The following is a 20,733-nucleotide window of genomic DNA, read 5'->3' as shown; positions in this document are numbered from 1 at the left end:
TTATTGTTTGAGATAATGCGTCATCTAGAAGTTTTTTAAGACTATGGGTATAAATACTATACTATGGGTATAAATACTATGGGTATAAATATGCTCTTAATTCAGTTCAAATTTATCCCTGAAGAAGAAGCTTATGCTTCGAAACGCGTTGGATAAAGATTTTAACAAGTCCTAGGACTGTATCCCCACACTTTGTGTGATTTTTCCTGCATTGGACTGATTTCTCACAAAATAACTACATTCGGCAAATTGTAGTAAAGCTAAGATCGTGCTTTACGGCATCACCTCCCTTTGCGGCCGGTCAAAAACCCCGCGGGACACGTGACCTACTGCCGAAGTGAGCTGGGACGCAGTGGTAGCTGGAAACAGACCCGAGAAGGAGCAGCTATAACGGCAGCGATCGGGGAAGGAGACTGACCGAGACAAAGCACCACAGAGGAGGTTTCCTACTATAACCGAGACAGTGTGTCCTGGATGCTGTGAGAGAGAATTCCTTAAGTCTGGAGGCGGCAGTGCGGCGTTGGTAAACTCATGTATTGCACATGAAATGCTTTATACCCACTAACCTGATGTACGCAGATATTATACCCTAAAATTATATCCACCCAATTTTACAAACTTCACTATGTGCGTTTGCGCTTTTGTCTTTTTTGTTTCAGTTGCCTAGGGGTTTACCCCTGTTCATATAGCTGCAGGTCACCTATCGATTTAGAGGTTGTATTTTGTTTTATCTAACACACGGTGGTTAAGGGTTTACTCAATAGAATTATTAATTTGCGCACTTTATCTGTCTTTTGTTATATTACCCCAAAAACAGGGCATGCTCCAACCCAGGGGGGGCTCAACTCATCCTCAAGCCCCCCCCCCTCCAGGTCAGGGTTTCAGAATATCCCTGCTTCAGCACAGGTGGCTCAATCAGAGGCTTAGTCGAACCACCTGTGCTGAAGCAGGGATATCCTAAAAACCTAACCTGGTGGGGGGGGGGGGGGGGACTTGAGGACTGGACTTGAGCCCCCCGGTTCTAACCCCAAGAGCTGACAGTTTGTGGGAGAGGCAGGGTTGCATATATGAGGTGAGGCCTCGGCAGGACCCCACAGGTCAGAGTTTGGGGGGGCTCGCCGCTCCCCTTCCCGCGTTTCTTTATAGCAGGAGAGATGTGGTAACGGCTGCTCAAATGGTCCGGCAAAGTACCGCTACTTTTTTTTAACTGCCCTTTGACCTCTGGGCCCAGTAGGGGTGTCGGCATGGTGCAGTGGGGACGCAAATTTGGGGGGAAGAGGAACGCAAGAGTAAGAGATTGTGCCCGGAGAAAATGAGCAAGTGTTTCCTCACTGAAAGAGTAGTGGATCCAGGATGCCGCCTTCCAGCAGAGGGGGTGAACTGCTTGGGCCAGAAAGGGGGGCTGGGAAACTTTGGGAACGGAAAGAGTAATAAAGATACATTCGGCGACTGTTTCAGCGGTTTGTCCTGTGCTTCAGCGCAAACTCATAAACCCAGCAGCAGCTCCCCTTGGTTTTTCTTATCGTTCTTGCCGTTACCGCCTGTGCTGGGAGGCTGCTCCCTGCCGTTACCTCCTCTGCTGGGAGGCTGCTCCCTGCCGTTACCTCCTCTGCTGGGAGGCTGCTCCGTGCTGTTACCTCCTCTCCTGGGAGGCTGCTCCGTGCCTGTTTCTCACAGCCCCTCACTCTGACGCCATGTTCTTTTTGCGGTGACGTCAGTCTCCTGCTTGCACTACTTCCTGTTTCCCTCTCTATGATTCAACTTCCCGTTCACTGTGACGGCACTTCTGTTTTCCGAGAAACCACTTCCTCTGTACCGTGACATCACTTCCTGTTGGCCATGACCTCGCTTTTCCTCTGGCACCGTTTGACCTCTTGGTGTTCCTGTGACCTCAGAGCTCTCGTCTGACCCCGTTTCTTCCTGTGATCTTCCTATTTCCTATGAAATCGCAGTCTCCCTGATTTCTGTGATGTCATTTCCTGTTTCCTGCATTGTTGTTATAGCAGAGGCGACCACTCCACTTTGAGCGTGTTGTCACTTCCTGTCCTCTCTGGCGCCCCCTTGCGTCCCTGTGTCTCACTGCCTGTCCTGTCTTGTCCCCTGCAGGCCACCGAGGAGCCCGTGGTCCCCGTGGATAATTTGGACACCATGCTGAGGCCATTTAACCTGGTCATCCCCTTCACTGTGCAGAAAGGAGAGATCACAGGTACCCCGGCTAATGGTCCCACACCAAAGGCTAGCATAATGCTATCAACCCTGCGTGGGACCCCCACTCTCCCCGTGCATCAGTATGTGTATGTATGCAGTGGGAGGGGGGTTTGTGGGCTGACCTTGGGGTCACGGGATGTGGAGTGCGCAGCACGGGGGGGGGGGGAGCGCGGCACGGGGGGGGAAGGGCGCGGCACGTGGCGGGGAGAGCGCGGCACGGGGGGGGGAGAGCGCCGTTAGAGAGCCGATGTTTTATTGCACGATGAAAACACACGGACAGGTACTCAGCGCGGCCACGAGGGGTCAATCACCCGGGTGCGGGGGGAGGGAGGATGGCCCTGCAGCGGTCACTTTAAGTCAGGGTTATAATAACCCAGGGGTGGCCAACTGCAGTGCTCGAGGGCCACGTTTTATGGATATCTCAGCTTCAGCACAAGTGGCTCAATCAGTGGCTCAGTCAAAGACTGAGCCACTTGTGCTGAAGCAGGGCTATCCTGACAACCTTGCCTGCTGGTGGCCCTTGACTACTGGAGTTAGCCAGTCATTGACTTGAGCCATCTGTGCTGAAGCAGGGATTGCCTGAAAACGTGACCTGTTGGTGGCCCTTGGCCAGCCCTCAGAGATAGCGGTGATCCATTGCTGATGGCGGTTACAGACTGTGTGCTGCGGCCTTCCTGTCCTAGAGGTTGTGGGCCCAGGATACAATGGCTTGGCCTTAACCTCTTGGCTGCCAGAATACTGTGTTCCCAGTACCCTCGGACATCCAATGGGTTAAAACCAGTTCTCCCAGCATGCCCCAGGTCCCACGCGTTTCCCCTGTGGGGGTCTGACCTGTGCCTCTGGATTTAGGGGAGGTCCGCATGCCCTCGGGGAAGACCGCTCGCCCCCACATTACTGATAACAAGGACGGGACGGTGACCGTGAAATTCGCCCCCGTGGAGAAAGGGCTGCACGAGATGGACATCAAGTACGATGGGAATCATATCCCAGGTAACGTAGCCACGGAGCCACGGATCCCACGTACAGACTGAGGGCGCCCACCCCTCTCACTGACCCCACACATCCCCCACCGTGTGTGTGACACAGACTGAGGGCGCCCACCCCCTCCTCTCACTGACCCCCCACATCCCCCACTGTGTGTGTGACACAGACTGAGGGCACCCACCCCCTCCTCTCACTGACCCCCCACATCCCCCACTGTGTGTGTGACACAGACTGAGGGCGCCCACCCCCTCCTCTCACTGACCCCCCACATCCCCCACTGTGTGTGTGACACAGACTGAGGGCACCCCCTCCTCTCACTGACCCCACACATCCCCCACCGTGTGTGTGACACAGACTGAGGGCACCCCCTCCTCTCACTGACCCCACACATCCCCCACCGTGTGTGTGACACAGACTGAGGGCGCCCCCTCCTCTCACTGACCCCACAGATCCCCCACCGTGTGTGTGACACAGACTGAGGGCACCCACCCCCTCCTCTCACTGACCCCCCACATCCCCCACTGTGTGTGTGACACAGACTGAGGGCGCCCACCCCCTCCTCTCACTGACCCCCCACATCCCCCACTGTGTGTGTGACACAGACTGAGGGCGCCCACCCCCTCCTCTCACTGACTCCCCACATCCCCCACTGTGTGTGTGACACAGACTGAGGGCGCCCCCTCCTCTCACTGACCCCACACATCCCCCACTGTGTGTGTGACACAGACTGAGGGCACCCACCCCCTCCTCTCACTGACCCCCCACATCCCCCACTGTGTGTGTGACACAGACTGAGGGCGCCCACCCCCTCCTCTCACTGACCCCCCACATCCCCCACTGTGTGTGTGACACAGACTGAGGGCACCCACCCCCTCCTCTCACTGACCCCCCACATCCCCCACTGTGTGTGTGACACAGACTGAGGGCGCCCCCTCCTCTCACTGACCCCCCACATCCCTCAATGTGTGTGTGACACAGACTGAGGGCGCCCACCCCCTCCTCTCACTGACCCCACACATCCCCCACCGTGTGTGTGACACAGACTGAGGGCGCCCACCCCTCTCACTGACCCCACACATCCCCCACCGTGTGTGTGACACAGACTGAGTGCGCCCACCCCCTCCTCTCACTGACCCCCCCCCCATTCCCCCCACCATGTGTGTGACACATACAGGCTGAGGGCACCCACCCCCCTCCTCTCACTGACCCCCCCACCCTGTGTGTGTGACACTGACAGACTGAGCGTGCCCCTCCTCTCGCCAATACGCCCCCCCACCCTGCGTGTGTGACACTGACAGACTGAGCGTGCCCCTCCCCCTCCTCTCGCCAATACGCCGCCCCACCCTGCGTCTGTGACACTGACAGACTGAGCGTGCCCCTCCCCCTCTTCTCGCCAATACCCCCCCACCCTGCGTGTGTGACACTGACAGACTGAGCGTGCCCCTCCCCCTCCTCTCGCCAATACGCCCCCCCAACCCCCACCCTGCGTGTGTGACACTGACAGACTGAACGTGCCCCTCCTCTCGCCAATACGCCGCCCCACCCCCCACCCTGCGTCTGTGACACTGACAGACTGAGCGTGCCCGTCCCCCTCTTCTCGCCAATACCCCCCAAAACCCTGTGTGTGTGACAATGACAGACTGAGCGTGCCCCTCCCCCTCTTCTCGCCAATACCCCCCACCCCCCACCCTGCGTGTGTGACACTGACAGACTGAGCGTGCCCCTCCCCCTCCTCTCGCCAATACGCCCCCCCAACCCCCACCCTGCGTGTGTGACACTGACAGACTGAACGTGCCCCTCCTCTCGCCAATACGCCGCCCCCCACCCTGCGTCTGTGACTCTGACAGACTGAGCGTGCCCCTCCCCCTCTTCTCGCCAATACCCCCCCACCCTGCGTGTGTGACAATGACAGACTGAGCGTGCCCCTCCCCCTCTTCTCGCCAATACCCCCCCACCCTGCGTGTGTGACACTGACAGACTGAGCGTGCCCCTCCCCCTCCTCTCGCCAATAAGCCCCCCACCCTGCGTGTGTGACACTGACAGACTGAGGGTGCCCCTCCCCCTCCTCTCGACAATACGCCCCCCCACCCTGCGTGTGTGACACTGACAGACTGAGCGTGCCCGTCCCCCTCCTCTCGCCAATATGCCGCCCCACCCTGCGTGTGTGACACTGACAGACTGAGCGTGCCCGTCCCCCTCCTCTCGCCAATATGCCGCCCCACCCCCCCACCCTGCGTGTGTGACACTGACAGACTGAGCGTGCCCGTCCCCCTCCTCTCGCCAATACGCCCCCCACCCCCCACCCTGCGTGTGTGACACTGACAGACTGAGCGTGCCCGTCCCCCTCTTCTCGCCAATACGCCCCCCACCCCCCACCCTGCGTGTGTGACACTGACAGACTGAGGGAGTGATAAGGTGATGTCATAGTGGTGATGCCAAAGTGGTGATGTCATAGTGGTGATGTCATAGTGGTGATGTCATAGTGGTGATGCCATGGGGTAATACTCACCGAGATGTACTTCCCTGCCTTCCCAGGGAGCCCGCTGCAGTTTTACGTAGATGCCATTAACAGCCGCCACGTAAACGCGTACGGGCCGGGCCTGAGCCACGGAATGGTGAACAAGCCCGCCACATTCACCATTGTGACGAAGGACGCTGGGGAAGGTACGTCCGTTCAGCGCCAAAACCCAGCCCCCGCGCCCCTCCCCTCCTCCCTACAAAGCAGGGCCCGAACCTCCTCCCGTCTGCCCGTGGGACCCATCGCATACGTCTGTTTCTCTTCTCTCTCCTGCGCTCGGTATCTCACCTAGAACCGGCAGGGGCACAGGGGCGTACAGGGGTACAGGCACAGGCGTACAGGGGCGTACAGGGGCACAGGGGCGTACAGGGGCACAGGCACAGGGGCGTACAGGGGCACAGGCGTACAGGGGCACAGGCACAGGGGCGTACAGGGGCACAGGCGTACAGGGGCACAGGGGCACAGGGGCACAGGCGTACAGGGGCACAGGGGCACAGGCGTACAGGGGCACAGGCGTACAGGGGCACAGGAACAGGCGTACAGGGGCACAGGCACAGGGGCGTACAGGGGCACAGGGGCGTACAGGGGCACAGGCGTACAGGGGCACAGGGGCGTACAGGGGCACAGGCACAGGGGCGTACAGCGGCCCAGGCGTACAGGGGCACAGGGGCGTACAGGGGCACAGGCACAGGGGCGTACAGGGGCCCAGGCGTACAGGGGCACAGGGGCGTACAGGGGCGTACAGGGGCACAGGGGCGTACAGGGGTACAGGGGCACAGGGGCGTACAGGGGCACGGGCGTACAGGGGCACAGGGGCACAGGCACAGGGGCACAGGCGTACAGGGGCACAGGGGCGTACAGGGGCACAGGGGCACAGGCACAGGGGCGTACAGGGGCACAGGCACAGGGGCGCACAGGGGCACAGGCGTACAGGGGCACAGGCGCACAGGGGCACAGGGGCACAGGCGTACAGGGGCACAGGCGTACAGGGGCACAGGCGTACAGGGGCACAGGCGTACAGGGGCACAGGCGTACAGGGGCACAGGCGTACAGGGGCACAATCACAGGGGCAAAGGCACAGGGGCACAGGCGTACATTGGCACAGGCGTACAGGGGCGTACAGGGGCACAATCACAGGGGCACAGGGGCGTACAGGGGCACAGGCGTACAGGGGCACAGGCGTACAAGGGCACAATCACAGGGGCACAGGCACAGGGGCGTACAGGGGCACAATCACAGGGGCACAGGCACAGGGGCGTACAGGGGCACAGGCGTACAGGCGTACAGGGGCACAGGCGTACAGGGGCACAGGGGCGTACAGGGGCACAGGCGTACAGGGGCACAGGCTAACAGATCAGGGGCAATGTATAAAGGATAAAGTGCTACAGTTCTGGGGCAAACATCTACCCCGGGGGGGGGGGGGGCAACTCCAGTCGAAGACTGAGCCACCTGTGCTGAAGCAGGGATATCCTGAAACCCTGACCTGTTGGTGGCCCTTGAATGCTGGAGTTTCTCCACCGGTGATCTAGACCAGGGGGGCGCAAACTGGGGGGCGCAAGAATTTCATGGGGGGGGCGCGGCGGTTGCAGAGGCATTTAAATGAAATGCCGGGGGAGGCGTGAGGCCGGGAACTCCCTTAGATGCTCTCTGCCGGCTCTTCAGCGACGCATCACCATGGCAACGCGCATCAAACGACGCGGTGGTGTGACGTCACATGACCCGCGATCCCCTTAAAATGAATATAGCGGTAACTGTTTTAGACATAAGATTCGGTTTGTGTTCCCCAGATCTGCACCACGGTTTGCTTCATACGTACGCCCCAATATTTCCTCTATAGCTACAAAACCACAGCCCCCTGGGAAGCTGCCTTCTCCCCTGCCTGGGGAGATTGCAGCCCCCTGTGAAGCCGCCCTCTCCCCTGCCTGGGGAGATTGCAGCCCCCTGTGAAGCCACCCTCTCCCCTGCCTGAGGAGATTGCAGCCCCCTGGGAAGCCGCCTTCTCCTCTGCCTGGGGAGATTGCAGCCCCCTGTGAAGCCGCCTTCTCCTCTGCCTGGGGAGATTGCAGCCCCCTGTGAAGCCGCCTTCTCCCCTGCCTTGGGAGATTGCAGCCCCCTGAGAAGCCGCCTTCTCCCCTGCCTGGGGAGATTGCAGCCCCCTGAGAAGCCGCCTTCTCCCCTGCCTGGGGAGATTGCAGCCCCTTGCGAAGCCGCCCTCTCCCCTGCCTGGGGAGATTGCAGCCCCCTGTGAAGCCGCCCTCTCCCCTGCCTGGGGAGATTGCAGCCCCCTGTGAAGCCGCCCTCTCCTCTGCCTGGGGAGATTGCAGCCCCCTGTGAAGCCGCCTTCTCCCCTGCCTGGGGAGATTGCAGCCCCCTGTGAAGCCGCCCTCTCCTCTGCCTGGGGAGATTGCAGCCCCGATCATTTGATTAAATCTGAAATACTCCCGAGCGAAGGGAAGGCGACGTCACAGCAAATAGGACACGGGCCACTGATTGGTCACGGATCCGTGGCCTTGTCTCAATAAGACCGGTCCCTGCTCCCCCTGTCAGCCCTCTTCTCTTCCCCCGGCACAGGGGGCTTGTCCCTGGTGGTGGCGCTCCCCCAGTAAGCCTCTTCTCCCCCGGCACAGGGGGCTTGTCCCTGGCGGTGGCGCTCCCCCAGTAAGCCTCTTCTCTTCCCCCGGCACAGGGGGCGTGTCCCTGGCGGTGACGCTCCCCCAGTAAGCCTCTTCTCCTCCCCCGGCACAGGGGGCTTGTCCCTGGCGGTGACGCTCCCCCAGTAAGCCCTCTTCTCCTCCCCCGGCACAGGGGGCGTGTCCCTGGCGGTGGCGCTCCCCCAGTAAGCCCTCTTCTCTTCCCCCGGCACAGGGGGCCTGTCCCTGGCGGTGACGCTCCCCCAGTAAGCCCTCTTCTCTTCCCCCGGCACAGGGGGCGTGTCCCTGGCGGTGGCGCTTCCCCAGTAAGCCCTCTTCTCCTCCCCCGGCACAGGGGGCTTGTCCCTGGCGGTGGCGCTCCCCCAGTAAGCCCTCTTCTCCTCCCCCGGCACAGGGGGCTTGTCCCTGGCGGTGGCGCTCCCCCAGTAAGCCTCTTCTCCTCCCCCGGCACAGGGGGCTTGTCCCTGGCGGTGGCGCTCCCCCAGTAAGCCCTCTTCTCCTCCCCCGGCACAGGGGGTGTGTCCCTGGCGGTGGCGCTCCCCCAGTAAGCCCTCTTCTCTCCCCCCGGCACAGGGGGCTTGTCCCTGGTGGTGGCGCTCCCCCAGTAACCCCTCTTCTCCTCCCCCGGCACAGGGGGCTTGTCCCTGGTGGTTGCGCTCCCCCAGTAAGCCTCTTCTCCTCCCCCGGCACAGGCGGCTTGTCCCTGGCGGTGGCGCTCCCCCAGTAAGCCTCTTCTCCTCCCCCGGCACAGGGGGCTTGTCCCTGGCGGTGGCGCTCCCCCAGTAAGCCTCTTCTCCTCCCCCGGCACAGGCGGCTTGTCCCTGGTGGTGGCGCTCCCCCAGTAAGCCTCTTCTCCTCCCCCGGCACAGGGGGCTTGTCCCTGGCGGTGGCGCTCCCCCAGTAAGCCTCTTCTCTTCCCCCGGCACAGGGGGCTTGTCCCTGGTGGTGGCGCTCCCCCAGTAAGCCTCTTCTCTCCCCCCGGCACAGGGGGCTTGTCCCTGGCGGTGGCGCTCCCCCAGTAAGCCTCTTCTCCTCCCCCGGCACAGGGGGCTTGTCCTTGGCGGTGGCGCTCCCCCAGTAAGCCTCTTCTCTTCCCCCGGCACAGGCGGCCTGTCCCTGGCGGTGGCGCTCCCTTAGTAAGCCTCTTCTCCTCCCCCGGCACAGGGGGCTTGTCCTTGGCGGTGGCGCTCCCCCAGTAAGCCTCTTCTCTTCCCCCGGCACAGGCGGCCTGTCCCTGGCGGTGGCGCTCCCCCAGTAAGCCTCTTCTCCTCCCCCGGCACAGGGGGCTTGTCCCTGGCGGTGGCGCTCCCCCAGTAAGCCTCTTCTCCTCCCCCGGCACAGGGGGCTTGTCCCTGGCGGTGGCGCTCCCCCAGTAAGCCCTCTTCTCCTCCCCCGGCACAGGGGGCTTGTCCCTGGTGGTGGCGCTCCCCCAGTAAGCCTCTTCTCCTCCCCCGGCACAGGCGGCTTGTCCCTGGTGGTGGCGCTCCTCCAGTAAGCCTCTTCTCCTCCCCCGGCACAGGGGGCTTGTCCGTGGCGGTGGCGCTCCCCCAGTAAGCCTCTTCTCTTCCCCCGGCACAGGGGGCTTGTCCCTGGTGGTGGCGCTCCCCCAGTAAGCCCTCTTCTCCTCCCCCGGCACAGGGGGCGTGTCCCTGGCGGTGGCGCTCCCCCAGTAAGCCCTCTTCTCCTCCCCCGGCACAGGGGGCCTGTCCCTGGCGGTGGCGCTCCCCCAGTAAGCCTCTTCTCTTCCCCCGGCACAGGGGGCTTGTCCCTGGCGGTGGCGCTTCCCCAGTAAGCCCTCTTCTCCTCCCCCGGCACAGGGGGCTTGTCCCTGGCGGTGGCGCTCCCCCAGTAAGCCCTCTTCTCCTCCCCCGGCACAGGGGGCGTGTCCCTGGCGGTGGCGCTCCCCCAGTAAGCCCTCTTCTCTCCCCCCGGCACAGGGGGCTTGTCCCTGGTGGTGGCGCTCCCCCAGTAAGCCCTCTTCTCCTCCCCCGGCACAGGGGGCTTGTCCCTGGTGGTTGCGCTCCCCCAGTAAGCCTCTTCTCCTCCCCCGGCACAGGCGGCTTGTCCCTGGCGGTGGCGCTCCCCCAGTAAGCCTCTTCTCCTCCCCCGGCACAGGGGGCTTGTCCCTGGCGGTGGCGCTCCCCCAGTAAGCCTCTTCTCCTCCCCCGGCACAGGCGGCTTGTCCCTGGTGGTGGCGCTCCCCCAGTAAGCCCTCTTCTCTTCCCCCGGCACAGGGGGCTTGTCCCTGGCGGTGGCGCTCCCCCAGTAAGCCTCTTCTCCTCCCCCGGCACAGGGGGCCTGTCCCTGGCGGTGGCGCTCCCCCAGTAAGCCTCTTCTCCTCCCCCGGCACAGGCGGCTTGTCCCTGGCGGTGGCGCTCCCCCAGTAAGCCTCTTCTCTTCCCCCGGCACAGGGGGCTTGTCCCTGGTGGTGGCGCTCCCCCAGTAAGCCTCTTCTCTCCCCCCGGCACAGGGGGCTTGTCCCTGGCGGTGGCGCTCCCCCAGTAAGCCTCTTCTCCTCCCCCGGCACAGGGGGCTTGTCCTTGGCGGTGGCGCTCCCCCAGTAAGCCTCTTCTCTTCCCCCGGCACAGGCGGCCTGTCCCTGGCGGTGGCGCTCCCTTAGTAAGCCTCTTCTCCTCCCCCGGCACAGGGGGCTTGTCCCTGGCGGTGGCGCTCCCCCAGTAAGCCTCTTCTCCTCCCCCGGCACAGGGGGCTTGTCCCTGGCGGTGGCGCTCCCCCAGTAAGCCCTCTTCTCCTCCCCCGGCACAGGGGGCTTGTCCCTGGTGGTGGCGCTCCCCCAGTAAGCCCTCTTCTCCTCCCCCGGCACAGGGGGCTTGTCCCTGGTGGTGGCGCTCCTCCAGTAAGCCTCTTCTCCTCCCCCGGCACAGGGGGCTTGTCCGTGGCGGTGGCGCTCCCCCAGTAAGCCTCTTCTCTTCCCCCGGCACAGGGGGCTTGTCCCTGGTGGTGGCGCTCCCCCAGTAAGCCTCTTCTCTCCCCCCGGCACAGGGGGCTTGTCCCTGGCGGTGGCGCTCCCCCAGTAAGCCTCTTCTCCCCCGGCACAGGGGGCTTGTCCCTGGCGGTGGCGCTCCCCCAGTAAGCCTCTTCTCCTCCCCCGGCACAGGGGGCTTGTCCCTGGCGGTGGCGCTCCCCCAGTAAGCCCTCTTCTCCTCCCCCGGCACAGGGGGCTTGTCCCTGGCGGTGGCGCTCCCCCAGTAAGCCTCTTCTCCTCCCCCGGCACAGGGGGCTTGTCCCTGGCGGTGACGCTCCCCCAGTAAGCCTCTTCTCCTCCCCCGGCACAGGGGGCGTGTCCCTGGCGGTGGCGCTCCCCCAGTAAGCCCTCTTCTCTTCCCCCGGCACAGGGGGCTTGTCCCTGGCGGTGGCGCTCCCCCAGTAAGCCCTCTTCTCTCCCCCCGGCACAGGGGGCTTGTCCCTGGCGGTGGTGCTCCCCCAGTAAGCCCTCTTCTCCTCCCCCGTCACAGGGGGTGTGTCCCTGGCGGTGGCGCTCCCCCAGTAAGCCTCTTCTCTTCCCCCGGCACAGTGGGCTTGTCCCTGGCGGTGGCGCTCCCCCAGTAAGCCCTCTTCTCTTCCCCCGGCACAGTGGGCGTGTCCCTGGCGGTGGCGCTCCCCCAGTAAGCCCTCTTCTCTCCCCCCGGCACAGGGGGCTTGTCCCTGGCGGTGGCGCTCCCCCAGTAAGCCCTCTTCTCTCCCCCCGGCACAGGGGGCTTGTCCCTGGCGGTGGCGCTCCCCCAGTAAGCCTCTTCTCCTCCCCCGGCACAGGGGGCTTGTCCCTGGCGGTGGCGCTCCCCTAGTAAGCCTCTTCTCCTCCCCCGGCACAGGGGGCTTGTCACTGGCGGTGGCGCTCCCCCAGTAAGCCTCTTCTCCCCCGGCACAGGGGGCTTGTCCCTGGCGGTGGCACTCCCCCAGTAAGCCCTCTTCTCCTCCCCCCGGCACAGGGGGCCTGTCCCTGGCGGTGGCGCTCCCCCAGTAAGCCTCTTCTCCCCCGGCACAGGGGGCTTGTCCCTGGCGGTGGCGCTCCCCCAGTAAGCCTCTTCTCCTCCCCCGGCACAGGGGGCTTGTCCCTGGCGGTGGCGCTCCCCCAGTAAGCCCTCTTCTCCTCCCCCGGCACAGGGGGCCTGTCCCTGGCGGTGGCGCTCCCCCAGTAAGCCTCTTCTCCTCCCCCGGCACAGGGGGCTTGTCCCTGGCGGTGGCGCTCCCCCAGTAAGCCTCTTCTCCTCCCCCGGCACAGGGGGCTTGTCCCTGGCGGTGGCGCTCCCCCAGTAAGCCCTCTTCTCCTCCCCCGGCACAGGGGGCTTGTCACTGGCGGTGGCGCTCCCCCAGTAACCCCTCTTCTCTTCCCCCGGCACAGGGGGCTTGTCACTGGCGGTGGCGCTCCCCCAGTAAGCCCTCTTCTCCTCCCCCGGCACAGGGGGCTTGTCACTGGCGGTGGCGCTCCCCCAGTAAGCCCTCTTCTCTTCCCCCGGCACAGGGGGCTTGTCACTGGCGGTGGCGCTCCCCCAGTAACCCCTCTTCTCCTCCCCCGGCACAGGGGGCTTGTCCCTGGCGGTGGCGCTCCCCCAGTAAGCCTCTTCTCCTCCCCCCGGCACAGGGGGCCTGTCCCTGGCGGTGACGCTCCCCCAGTAAGCCCTCTTCTCTTCCCCCGGCACAGGCGGGTTGTCCCTGGCGGTGGCGCTCCCCCAGTAAGCCTCTTCTCCTCCCCCGGCACAGGGGGCTTGTCCCTGGCGGTGGCGCTCCCCCAGTAAGCCTCTTCTCTTCCCCCGGCACAGGGGGCCTGTCCCTGGCGGTGGCGCTCCCCCAGTAAGCCTCTTCTCCTCCCCCGGCACAGGGGGCCTGTCCCTGGCGGTGGCGCTCCCCCAGTAAGCCCTCTTCTCCTCCCCCGGCACAGGGGGCGTGTCCCTGGCGGTGGCGCTCCCCCAGTAAGCCTCTTCTCCTCCCCCGGCACAGGGGGCCTGTCCCTGGCGGTGGCGCTCCCCCAGTAAGCCTCTTCTCCTCCCCCGGCACAGGGGGCGTGTCCCTGGCGGTGGCGCTCCCCCAGTAAGCCTCTTCTCCTCCCCCGGCACAGGGGGCTTGTCCCTGGCGGTGGCGCTCCCCCAGTAAGCCCTCTTCTCCTCCCCCGGCACAGGGGGCGTGTCACTGGCGGTGGCGCTCCCCCAGTAAGCCCTCTTCTCCTCCCCCGGCACAGGGGGCCTGTCCCTGGCGGTGGCGCTCCCCCAGTAAGCCCTCTTCTCCTCCCCCGGCACAGGGGGCCTGTCCCTGGCGGTGGAGGGCCCCTCCAAGGCGGAGATCACCTGCAAGGACAATAAGGACGGCACCTGCACCGTGTCCTACATGCCGTCAGCCCCCGGAGACTACAGCATCATCGTGCGCTTCGATGACAAGCACATCCAAGGGAGCCCCTTCACTGCCAAGATAACAGGTAACGGGGGGCCCCGGGGTAACGGGGTAACGCAGGGCCGGAGGGAGTCCCAGGGTAACGCAGGGCCGGAGGGAGTAACGGGGTAACGCAGGGACGGAGGGAGTCCCAGGGTAACGGGGTAACGCAGGGACGGAGGGAGTCCCAGGGTAACGGGGTAACGCAGGGACGGAGGGAGTCCCAGGGTAACGCAGGGCCGGAGGGAGTAACGGGGTAACGCTGGGACGGAGGGAGTCCCAGGGTAACGGGGTAACGCAGGGACGGAGGGAGTCCCAGGGTAACGGGGTAACGCAGGGACGGAGGGAGTCCCAGGGTAACGGGGTAACGCAGGGACGGAGGGAGTCCCAGGGTAACAGGGTAACGCAGGGACGGAGGGAGTAACAGGGTAACGCAGGGACGGAGGGAGTCCCAGGGTAACGCAGGGACGGAGGGAGTCCCAGGGTAACGCAGGGCCGGAGGGAGTCCCGGGGTAACGCAGGGCCGGAGGGAGTCCCGGGGTAACGCAGGGCCGGAGGGAGTCCCAGGGTAACGCAGGGCCGGAGGGAGTAACGGGGTAACGCAGGGCCGGAGGGAGTCCCAGGGTAACGGGGTAACGCAGGGACGGAGGGAGTCCCGGGGTAACGCAGGGCCGGAGGGAGTCCCAGGGTAACGGGGTAACGCAGGGACGGAGGGAGTCCCAGGGTAACGCAGGGCCGGAGGGAGTCCCGGGGTAACGCAGGGCCGGAGGGAGTCCCGGGGTAACGCAGGGCCGGAGGGAGTCCCGGGGTAACGCAGGGCCGGAGGGAGTCCCAGGGTAACGCAGGGCCGGAGGGAGTCCCAGGGTAACGCAGGGCCGGAGGGAGTAACGGGGTAACGCAGGGCCGGAGGGAGTCCCAGGGTAACGCAGGGCCGGAGGGAGTCCCAGGGTAACGCAGGGCCGGAGGGAGTCCCAGGGTAACGCAGGGCAGGAGGGGGTAACGCAGGGACGGAGGGAGTAACGGGGTAACGCAGGGACAGAGGGAGTCCCAGGGTAACGCAGGGACGGAGGGAGTCCCAGGGTAACAGGGTAACGCAGGGACGGAGGGAGTCCCAGGGTAACAGGGTAACGCAGGGACGGAGGGAGTCCCAGGGTAACGCAGGGACGGAGGGAGTCCCAGGGTAACAGGGTAACGCAGGGACGGAGGGAGTCCCAGGGTAACAGGGTAACGCAGGGACGGAGGGAGTCCCAGGGTAACAGGGTAACGCAGGGACGGAGGGAGTCCCAGGGTAACGCAGGGACGGAGGGAGTCCCAGGGTAACGGGGTAACGCAGGGACGGAGGGAGTCCCAGGGTAACAGGCTAACGCAGGGACGGAGGGAGTCCCAGGGTAACGCAGGGACGGAGGGAGTCCCAGGGTAACGCATGGACGGAGGGAGTCCCAGGGTAACGCAGGGACGGAGGGAGTCCCAGGGTAACAGGGTAACGCAGGGACGGAGGGAGTCCCAAGGTAACAGGTAACAGGGTAACGCAGGGACGGAGGGAGTCCCAAGGTAACAGGTAACAGGGTAACGCAGGGACGAAGGGAGTCCCAGGGTAACAGGGCAACGCAGGGACGGAGGGAGTCCCAGGGTAACGCAGGGACAGAGGGAGTCCCAGGGTAATGCAGGGACGGAGGGAGTCCCAGGTTAACGCAGGGACAGAGGGAGTCCCAGGGTAACAGGGTAACGCAGGGACGGAGGGAGTCCCAGGGTAACGCAGGGACGGAGGGAGTCCCTGGGTAACAGGTAATAGGGTAATGGAGGGAGTCCCAAGGTAACAGGTAATAGGGTAACGGAGGGACGGAGGGAGTCCCAGGGTAACAGGTAATAGGGTAACGGAGGGACGGAGGGAGTCCCAAGGTAACAGGTAATAGGGTAACGGAGGGATGGAGGGAGTCCCAGGGTAACAGGTAATAGGGTAACGGAGGGACGGAGGGAGTCCCAGGGTAACAGGTAATAGGTTAATGGAGGGACGGAGGGAGTCCCAAGGTAACAGGTAATAGGGTAATGGAGGGACGGAGGGAGTCCCAGGGTAACAGGTAATAGGGTAACGGAGGGATGGAGGGAGTCCCAAGGTAACAGGTAATAGGGTAACGGAGGGACGGAGGGAGTCCCAGGGTAACAGGTAATAGGGTAACGGAGGGATGGAGGGAGTCCCAAGGTAACAGGTAATAGGGTAACGGAGGGATGGAGGGAGTCCCAGGGTAACAGGTAATAGGGTAATGGAGGGACGGAGGGAGTCCCAAGGTAATAGGGTAATGGAGGGACGGAGGGAGTCCCAAGGTAACAGGTAATAGGGTAATGGAGGGAGTCCCAAGGTAACAGGTAATAGGGTAACGCAGGGACGGAGGGTCTGGCCCGGGAACCCCATTCTGTATGACAGGCAGGCGTGACTTGGAATCGCTGCGTTTGGCGCTTTGAAGCATATCGTGCTGAATTATTTGGGCTGAATTATTTGGGCTGAATTATTTGGGCTGAATTATTTGGGTTGAATTATTTGGGCTGAGTTATGCCCGTGTCTTGTTACACATTGTCTTCCCTCACACCCGTGTCACCCCGTTATCTGTGAGCTGTAATGCAGGGATACCCCCGTTCTGTCCCGCATTATCCGCCTCCTGTCTATAACATCCCCGGGCTCTCTCTGCCCCGTCAGGAGACGACTCGATGAGGACGTCCCAGCTCAACGTGGGCACCTCCACGGACTTGTCACTGAAGATCACAGAGACGGACCTGAGTCTGCTGACCGCCAGCATCAGAGCTCTGTCCGGGAACGAGGAGCCCTGCCTGCTCAAAAGGCTGCCCAACAGGCACATCGGTGAGGGAAGGGGCGCGGGGAGGAGAGGGCGGCGCGGGGAGGAGAGGGCGGCGCGGGGAGGAGAGGGCGGCGCGGGAGGGCGGCTCGGGGAGGAGAGGGCGGCGCGGGGAGGAGAGGGCGGCTCGGGGAGGAGAGGGCGGCTCGGGGAGGAGAGGGCGGCTCGGGGAGGAGAGGGCGGCTCGGGGAGGAGAGGGCGGCTCGGGGAGGAGAGGGCGGCGCGGGGAGGAGAGGGCGTCGCGGGGAGGAGAGGGCGGCGCGAGGAGGAGAGGGCGGCGCGGGGAGGAGAGGGCGGCGCGGGGAGGAGAGGGCGGCTCGGGGAGGAGAGGGCGGCTCGGGGAGGAGAGGGCGGCTCGAGGGAGGAGAGGGCGGCTCGGGGAGGAGGAGAGGGCGGCGCGGGGAGGAGGAGAGGGCGGCGCGGGGAGGAGGAGAGGGCGGCGCGGGGAGGAGGAGAGGGCGGCGCGGGGAGGAGGAGAGGGCGGCGCGGGGAGGAGAGGGCGGCTCGAGGGAGGAGAGGGCGGCTCGGGGAGGAGGAGAGGGCGGCGCGGGGAGGAGGAGAGGGCGGCGCGGGGAGGAGGAGAGGGCGGCGCGGGGAGGAGGAGAGGGCGGCGCGGGGAGGAGAGGGCGGCTCGAGGGAGGAGAGGGCGGCTCGGGGAGGAGGAGAGGGCGGCGCGGGAGGAGGAGAGGGCGGCGCGGGGAGGAGGAGAGGGCGGCGCGGGGAGGAGGAGAGGGCGGCGCGGGGAGGAGGAGAGGGCGGCGCGGGGAGGAGGAGAGGGCGGCGCGGGGAGGAGGAGAGGGCGGCGCGGGGAGGAGAGGGCGGCTCGAGGGAGGAGAGGGCGGCTCGGGGAGGAGAGGGCGGCGCGGGGAGGAGAGGGCGGCTCGAGGGAGGAGAGGGCGGCTCGAGGGAGGAGAGGGCGGCTCGGGGAGGAGAGGGCGGCGCGGGGAGGAGAGGGCGGCGCGGGGAGGAGAGGGCGGCGCGGGGAGGAGAGGGCGGCTCGGGGAGGAGAGGGCGGCTCGGGGAGGAGAGGGCGGCGCGGGGAGGAGAGGGCGTCGCGGGGAGGAGAGGGCGTCGCGGGGAGGAGAGGGCGTCGCGGGGAGGAGAGGGCGTCGCGGGGAGGAGAGGGCGGCTCGGGGAGGAGAGGGCGGCTCGGGGAGGAGAGGGCGGCTCGAGGGAGGAGAGGGCGGCTCGGGGAGGAGGAGAGGGCGGCGCGGGGAGGAGGAGAGGGCGGCGCGGGGAGGAGGAGAGGGCGGCGCGGGGAGGAGGAGAGGGCGGCGCGGGGAGGAGGAGAGGGCGGCGCGGGGAGGAGAGGGCGGCTCGAGGGAGGAGAGGGCGGCTCGGGGAGGAGGAGAGGGCGGCGCGGGGAGGAGGAGAGGGCGGCGCGGGGAGGAGGAGAGGGCGGCGCGGGGAGGAGGAGAGGGCGGCGCGGGGAGGAGGAGAGGGCGGCGCGGGGAGGAGGAGAGGGCGGCGCGGGGAGGAGAGGGCGGCTCGAGGGAGGAGAGGGCGGCTCGGGGAGGAGAGGGCGGCGCGGGGAGGAGAGGGCGGCTCGAGGGAGGAGAGGGCGGCTCGAGGGAGGAGAGGGCGGCTCGGGGAGGAGAGGGCGGCGCGGGGAGGAGAGGGCGGCGCGGGGAGGAGAGGGCGGCGCGGGGAGGAGAGGGCGGCTCGGGGAGGAGAGGGCGGCTCGGGGAGGAGAGGGCGGCTCGGGGAGGAGAGGGCGTCGCGGGGAGGAGAGGGCGTCGCGGGGAGGAGAGGGCGTCGCGGGGAGGAGAGGGCGGCGCGGGGAGGAGAGGGCGGCGCGGGGAGGAGAGGGCGGCTCGAGGGAGGAGAGGGCGGCTCGGGGAGGAGAGGGCGGCTCGGGGAGGAGAGGGCGGCGCGGGGAGGAGAGGGCGGCGCGGGGAGGAGAGGGCGGCGCGGGGAGGAGAGGGCGGCTCGGGGAGGAGAGGGCGGCTCGGGGAGGAGAGGGCGTCGCGGGGAGGAGAGGGCGTCGCGGGGAGGAGAGGGCGTCGCTGGGAGGAGAGGGCGTCGCGGGGAGGAGACAGCGTCGCGGGAGGGCGTCGCGGGAGGGCGTCGCGGGGAGGAGAGGGCGGGGAGGAGAGGGCGGCTCGGGGAGGAGAGGGCGGCGCGGGAGGAGAGGGCGGCTCGGGGAGGAGAGGGCGGCTCGGGGAGGAGAGGGCGGCGCGGGGAGGAGAGGGCGGCGCGGGGAGGAGAGGGCGGCTCGGGGAGGAGAGGGCGGCTCGGGGAGGAGAGGGCGTCGCGGGGAGGAGAGGGCGTCGCGGGGAGGAGAGGGCGTCGCTGGGAGGAGAGGGCGTCGCGGGGAGGAGACAGCGTCGCGGGAGGGCGTCGCGGGAGGGCGTCGCGGGGAGGAGAGGGCGGGGAGGAGAGGGCGGCTCGGGGAGGAGAGGGCGGCGCGGGGAGGAGAGGGCGGCTCGGGGAGGAGAGGGCGGCTCGGGGAGGAGAGGGCGGCTCGGGGAGGAGAGGGCGTCGCGGGGAGGAGAGGGCGTCGCGGGGAGGAGAGGGCGTCGCTGGGAGGAGAGGGCGTCGCGGGGAGGAGAGGGCGTCGCGGGAGGGCGGCGCGGGAGGGCGGCGCGGGGAGGAGAGGGCGGCGCGGGGAGGAGAGGGCGGCGCGGGAGGAGAGGACGGCGCAGGGAGGAGAGGGCGGCGCGGGGAGGAAAGGGCGGGGAGGAGAGGGCGACGCGGGGAGGAGGAGAGGGCGTCGCAGGGAGGAGGAGAGGGCGTCGCGGGGAGGAGGAGAGGGCGTCGCGGGGAGGAGGAGAGGGCGTCGCGGGGAGGAGGAGAGGGCGACGCGGGGAGGAGAGGGCGACGCGGGGAGGAGAGGGCGTCGCGGGGAGGAGAGGGCATCGCGGGGAGGAGAGGGCGGCGCGGGGAGGAGGAGAGGGCGGCGCGGGGAGGAGAGGGCGGCGCGGGGAGGAGAGGGCGTCGCGGGGAGGAGAGGGCGTCGCGGGGAGGAGAGGGCGGGGAGGAGAGGGCGACGCGGGGAGGAGAGGGCGGCGCGGGGAGGAGAGGGTGGCGCGGGGAGGAGGAGAGGGCGTCGCGGGAGGAGAGGGCGGGGAGGAGAGGGGCGCGGGGAGGAGAGGGCGGCGCGGGGAGGAGATGCGGGGAAGCGAAGTTAGGGCAGCGTTTTTTTGGGGAGTGGTTATAGGAGGAGTTAGGGGAGCGATGTTTTGGGGAGCGGTTATAGGAGGAGATAGGGGAGCGATGTTTTGGGGAGCGGTTGTAGGTGGAGTTAGGGGAGCAGAAAGTCAGTGCAATATTAAGCAATATTAAGACGGATGAATATTGGCACATGTGTATGGAGCACATCTCTCATCTTGTAGACTTCTCCCCCCCTGGACGTCTGAATTCTGACACCCCCCCGCCCCCCTATCTATCTCGCTGTAGGAATCTCGTTCACCCCGAAGGAAGTGGGGGAGCACGTGGTGAGCGTCAGGAAGAACGGGAAACACGTCACCAACAGCCCCTTCAAGATCATGGTGGGACAGTCGGAGATCGGAGACGCTAGCAGGGTGAAGGTGTCGGGGAAGGGTCTGCGCGAGGGGGTCACCTTCGAGGTGTCCGAGTTCATTGTGGACACCAGGACCGCAGGTACGGACAGGACCCTCGTTCTCTGCTTCTCTCTCTCCCCCCTCCCCTGGTCTCTCTCTCCCCCCCTCCCCTGGTCTCTCTCTCCCCCCCTCCCCTGGTCTCTCTCTCCCCCCCTCCCCTGGTCTCTCTCTCCCCCCCTCCCCTGGTCTCTCTCTCCCCCCCTCCCCTGGTCTCTCTCTCCCCCCCTCCCCTGGTCTCTCTCTCCCCCCCTCCCCTGGTCTCTCTCTCCCCCCCTCCCCTGGTCTCTCTCTCCCCCCCTCCCCTGGTCTCTCTCTCCCCCCTCCCCTGGTCTCTCTCTCCCCCCCTCCCCTGGTCTCTCTCTCCCCCCCTCCCCTGGTCTCTCTCTCCCCCCCTCCCCTGGTCTCTCTCTCCCCCCCTCCCCTGGTCTCTCTCTCCCCCCCTCCCCTGGTCTCTCTCTCCCCCCCTCCCCTGGTCTCTCTCTCCCCCCCTCCCCTGGTCTCTCTCTCCCCCCCTCCCCTGGTCTCTCTCTCCCCCCCTCCCCTGGTCTCTCTCTCCCCCCCTCCCCTTCCCTGGT

At 66.2% G+C, this 20,733-nt stretch overlaps 1 protein-coding gene across 1 annotated transcript; it reads left to right on the top strand.

Moving 5' to 3' along the window:
* Positions 1-2,003: 2,003 nt before the first annotated feature.
* On the top strand, positions 2,004-20,247 carry LOC142481363 (filamin-C-like; the record flags this gene model as incomplete). The annotated part of the gene is made up of 6 exons (XM_075582830.1): positions 2,004-2,206; positions 3,058-3,198; positions 5,728-5,856; positions 13,619-13,792; positions 16,439-16,600; positions 19,995-20,247. Coding segments are annotated over 6 exons (1,062 nt in total), but the record flags the coding sequence as incomplete, so codon positions are not given.
* Positions 20,248-20,733: the final 486 nt, after the last annotated feature.

This window comes from Ascaphus truei, unplaced genomic scaffold (genome assembly GCF_040206685.1).
Source record: "Ascaphus truei isolate aAscTru1 unplaced genomic scaffold, aAscTru1.hap1 HAP1_SCAFFOLD_2579, whole genome shotgun sequence".
In the NCBI taxonomy this organism is placed as follows: domain Eukaryota; kingdom Metazoa; phylum Chordata; class Amphibia; order Anura; family Ascaphidae; genus Ascaphus; species Ascaphus truei.
This window is presented reverse-complemented; position numbering and strand designations above follow the sequence as displayed.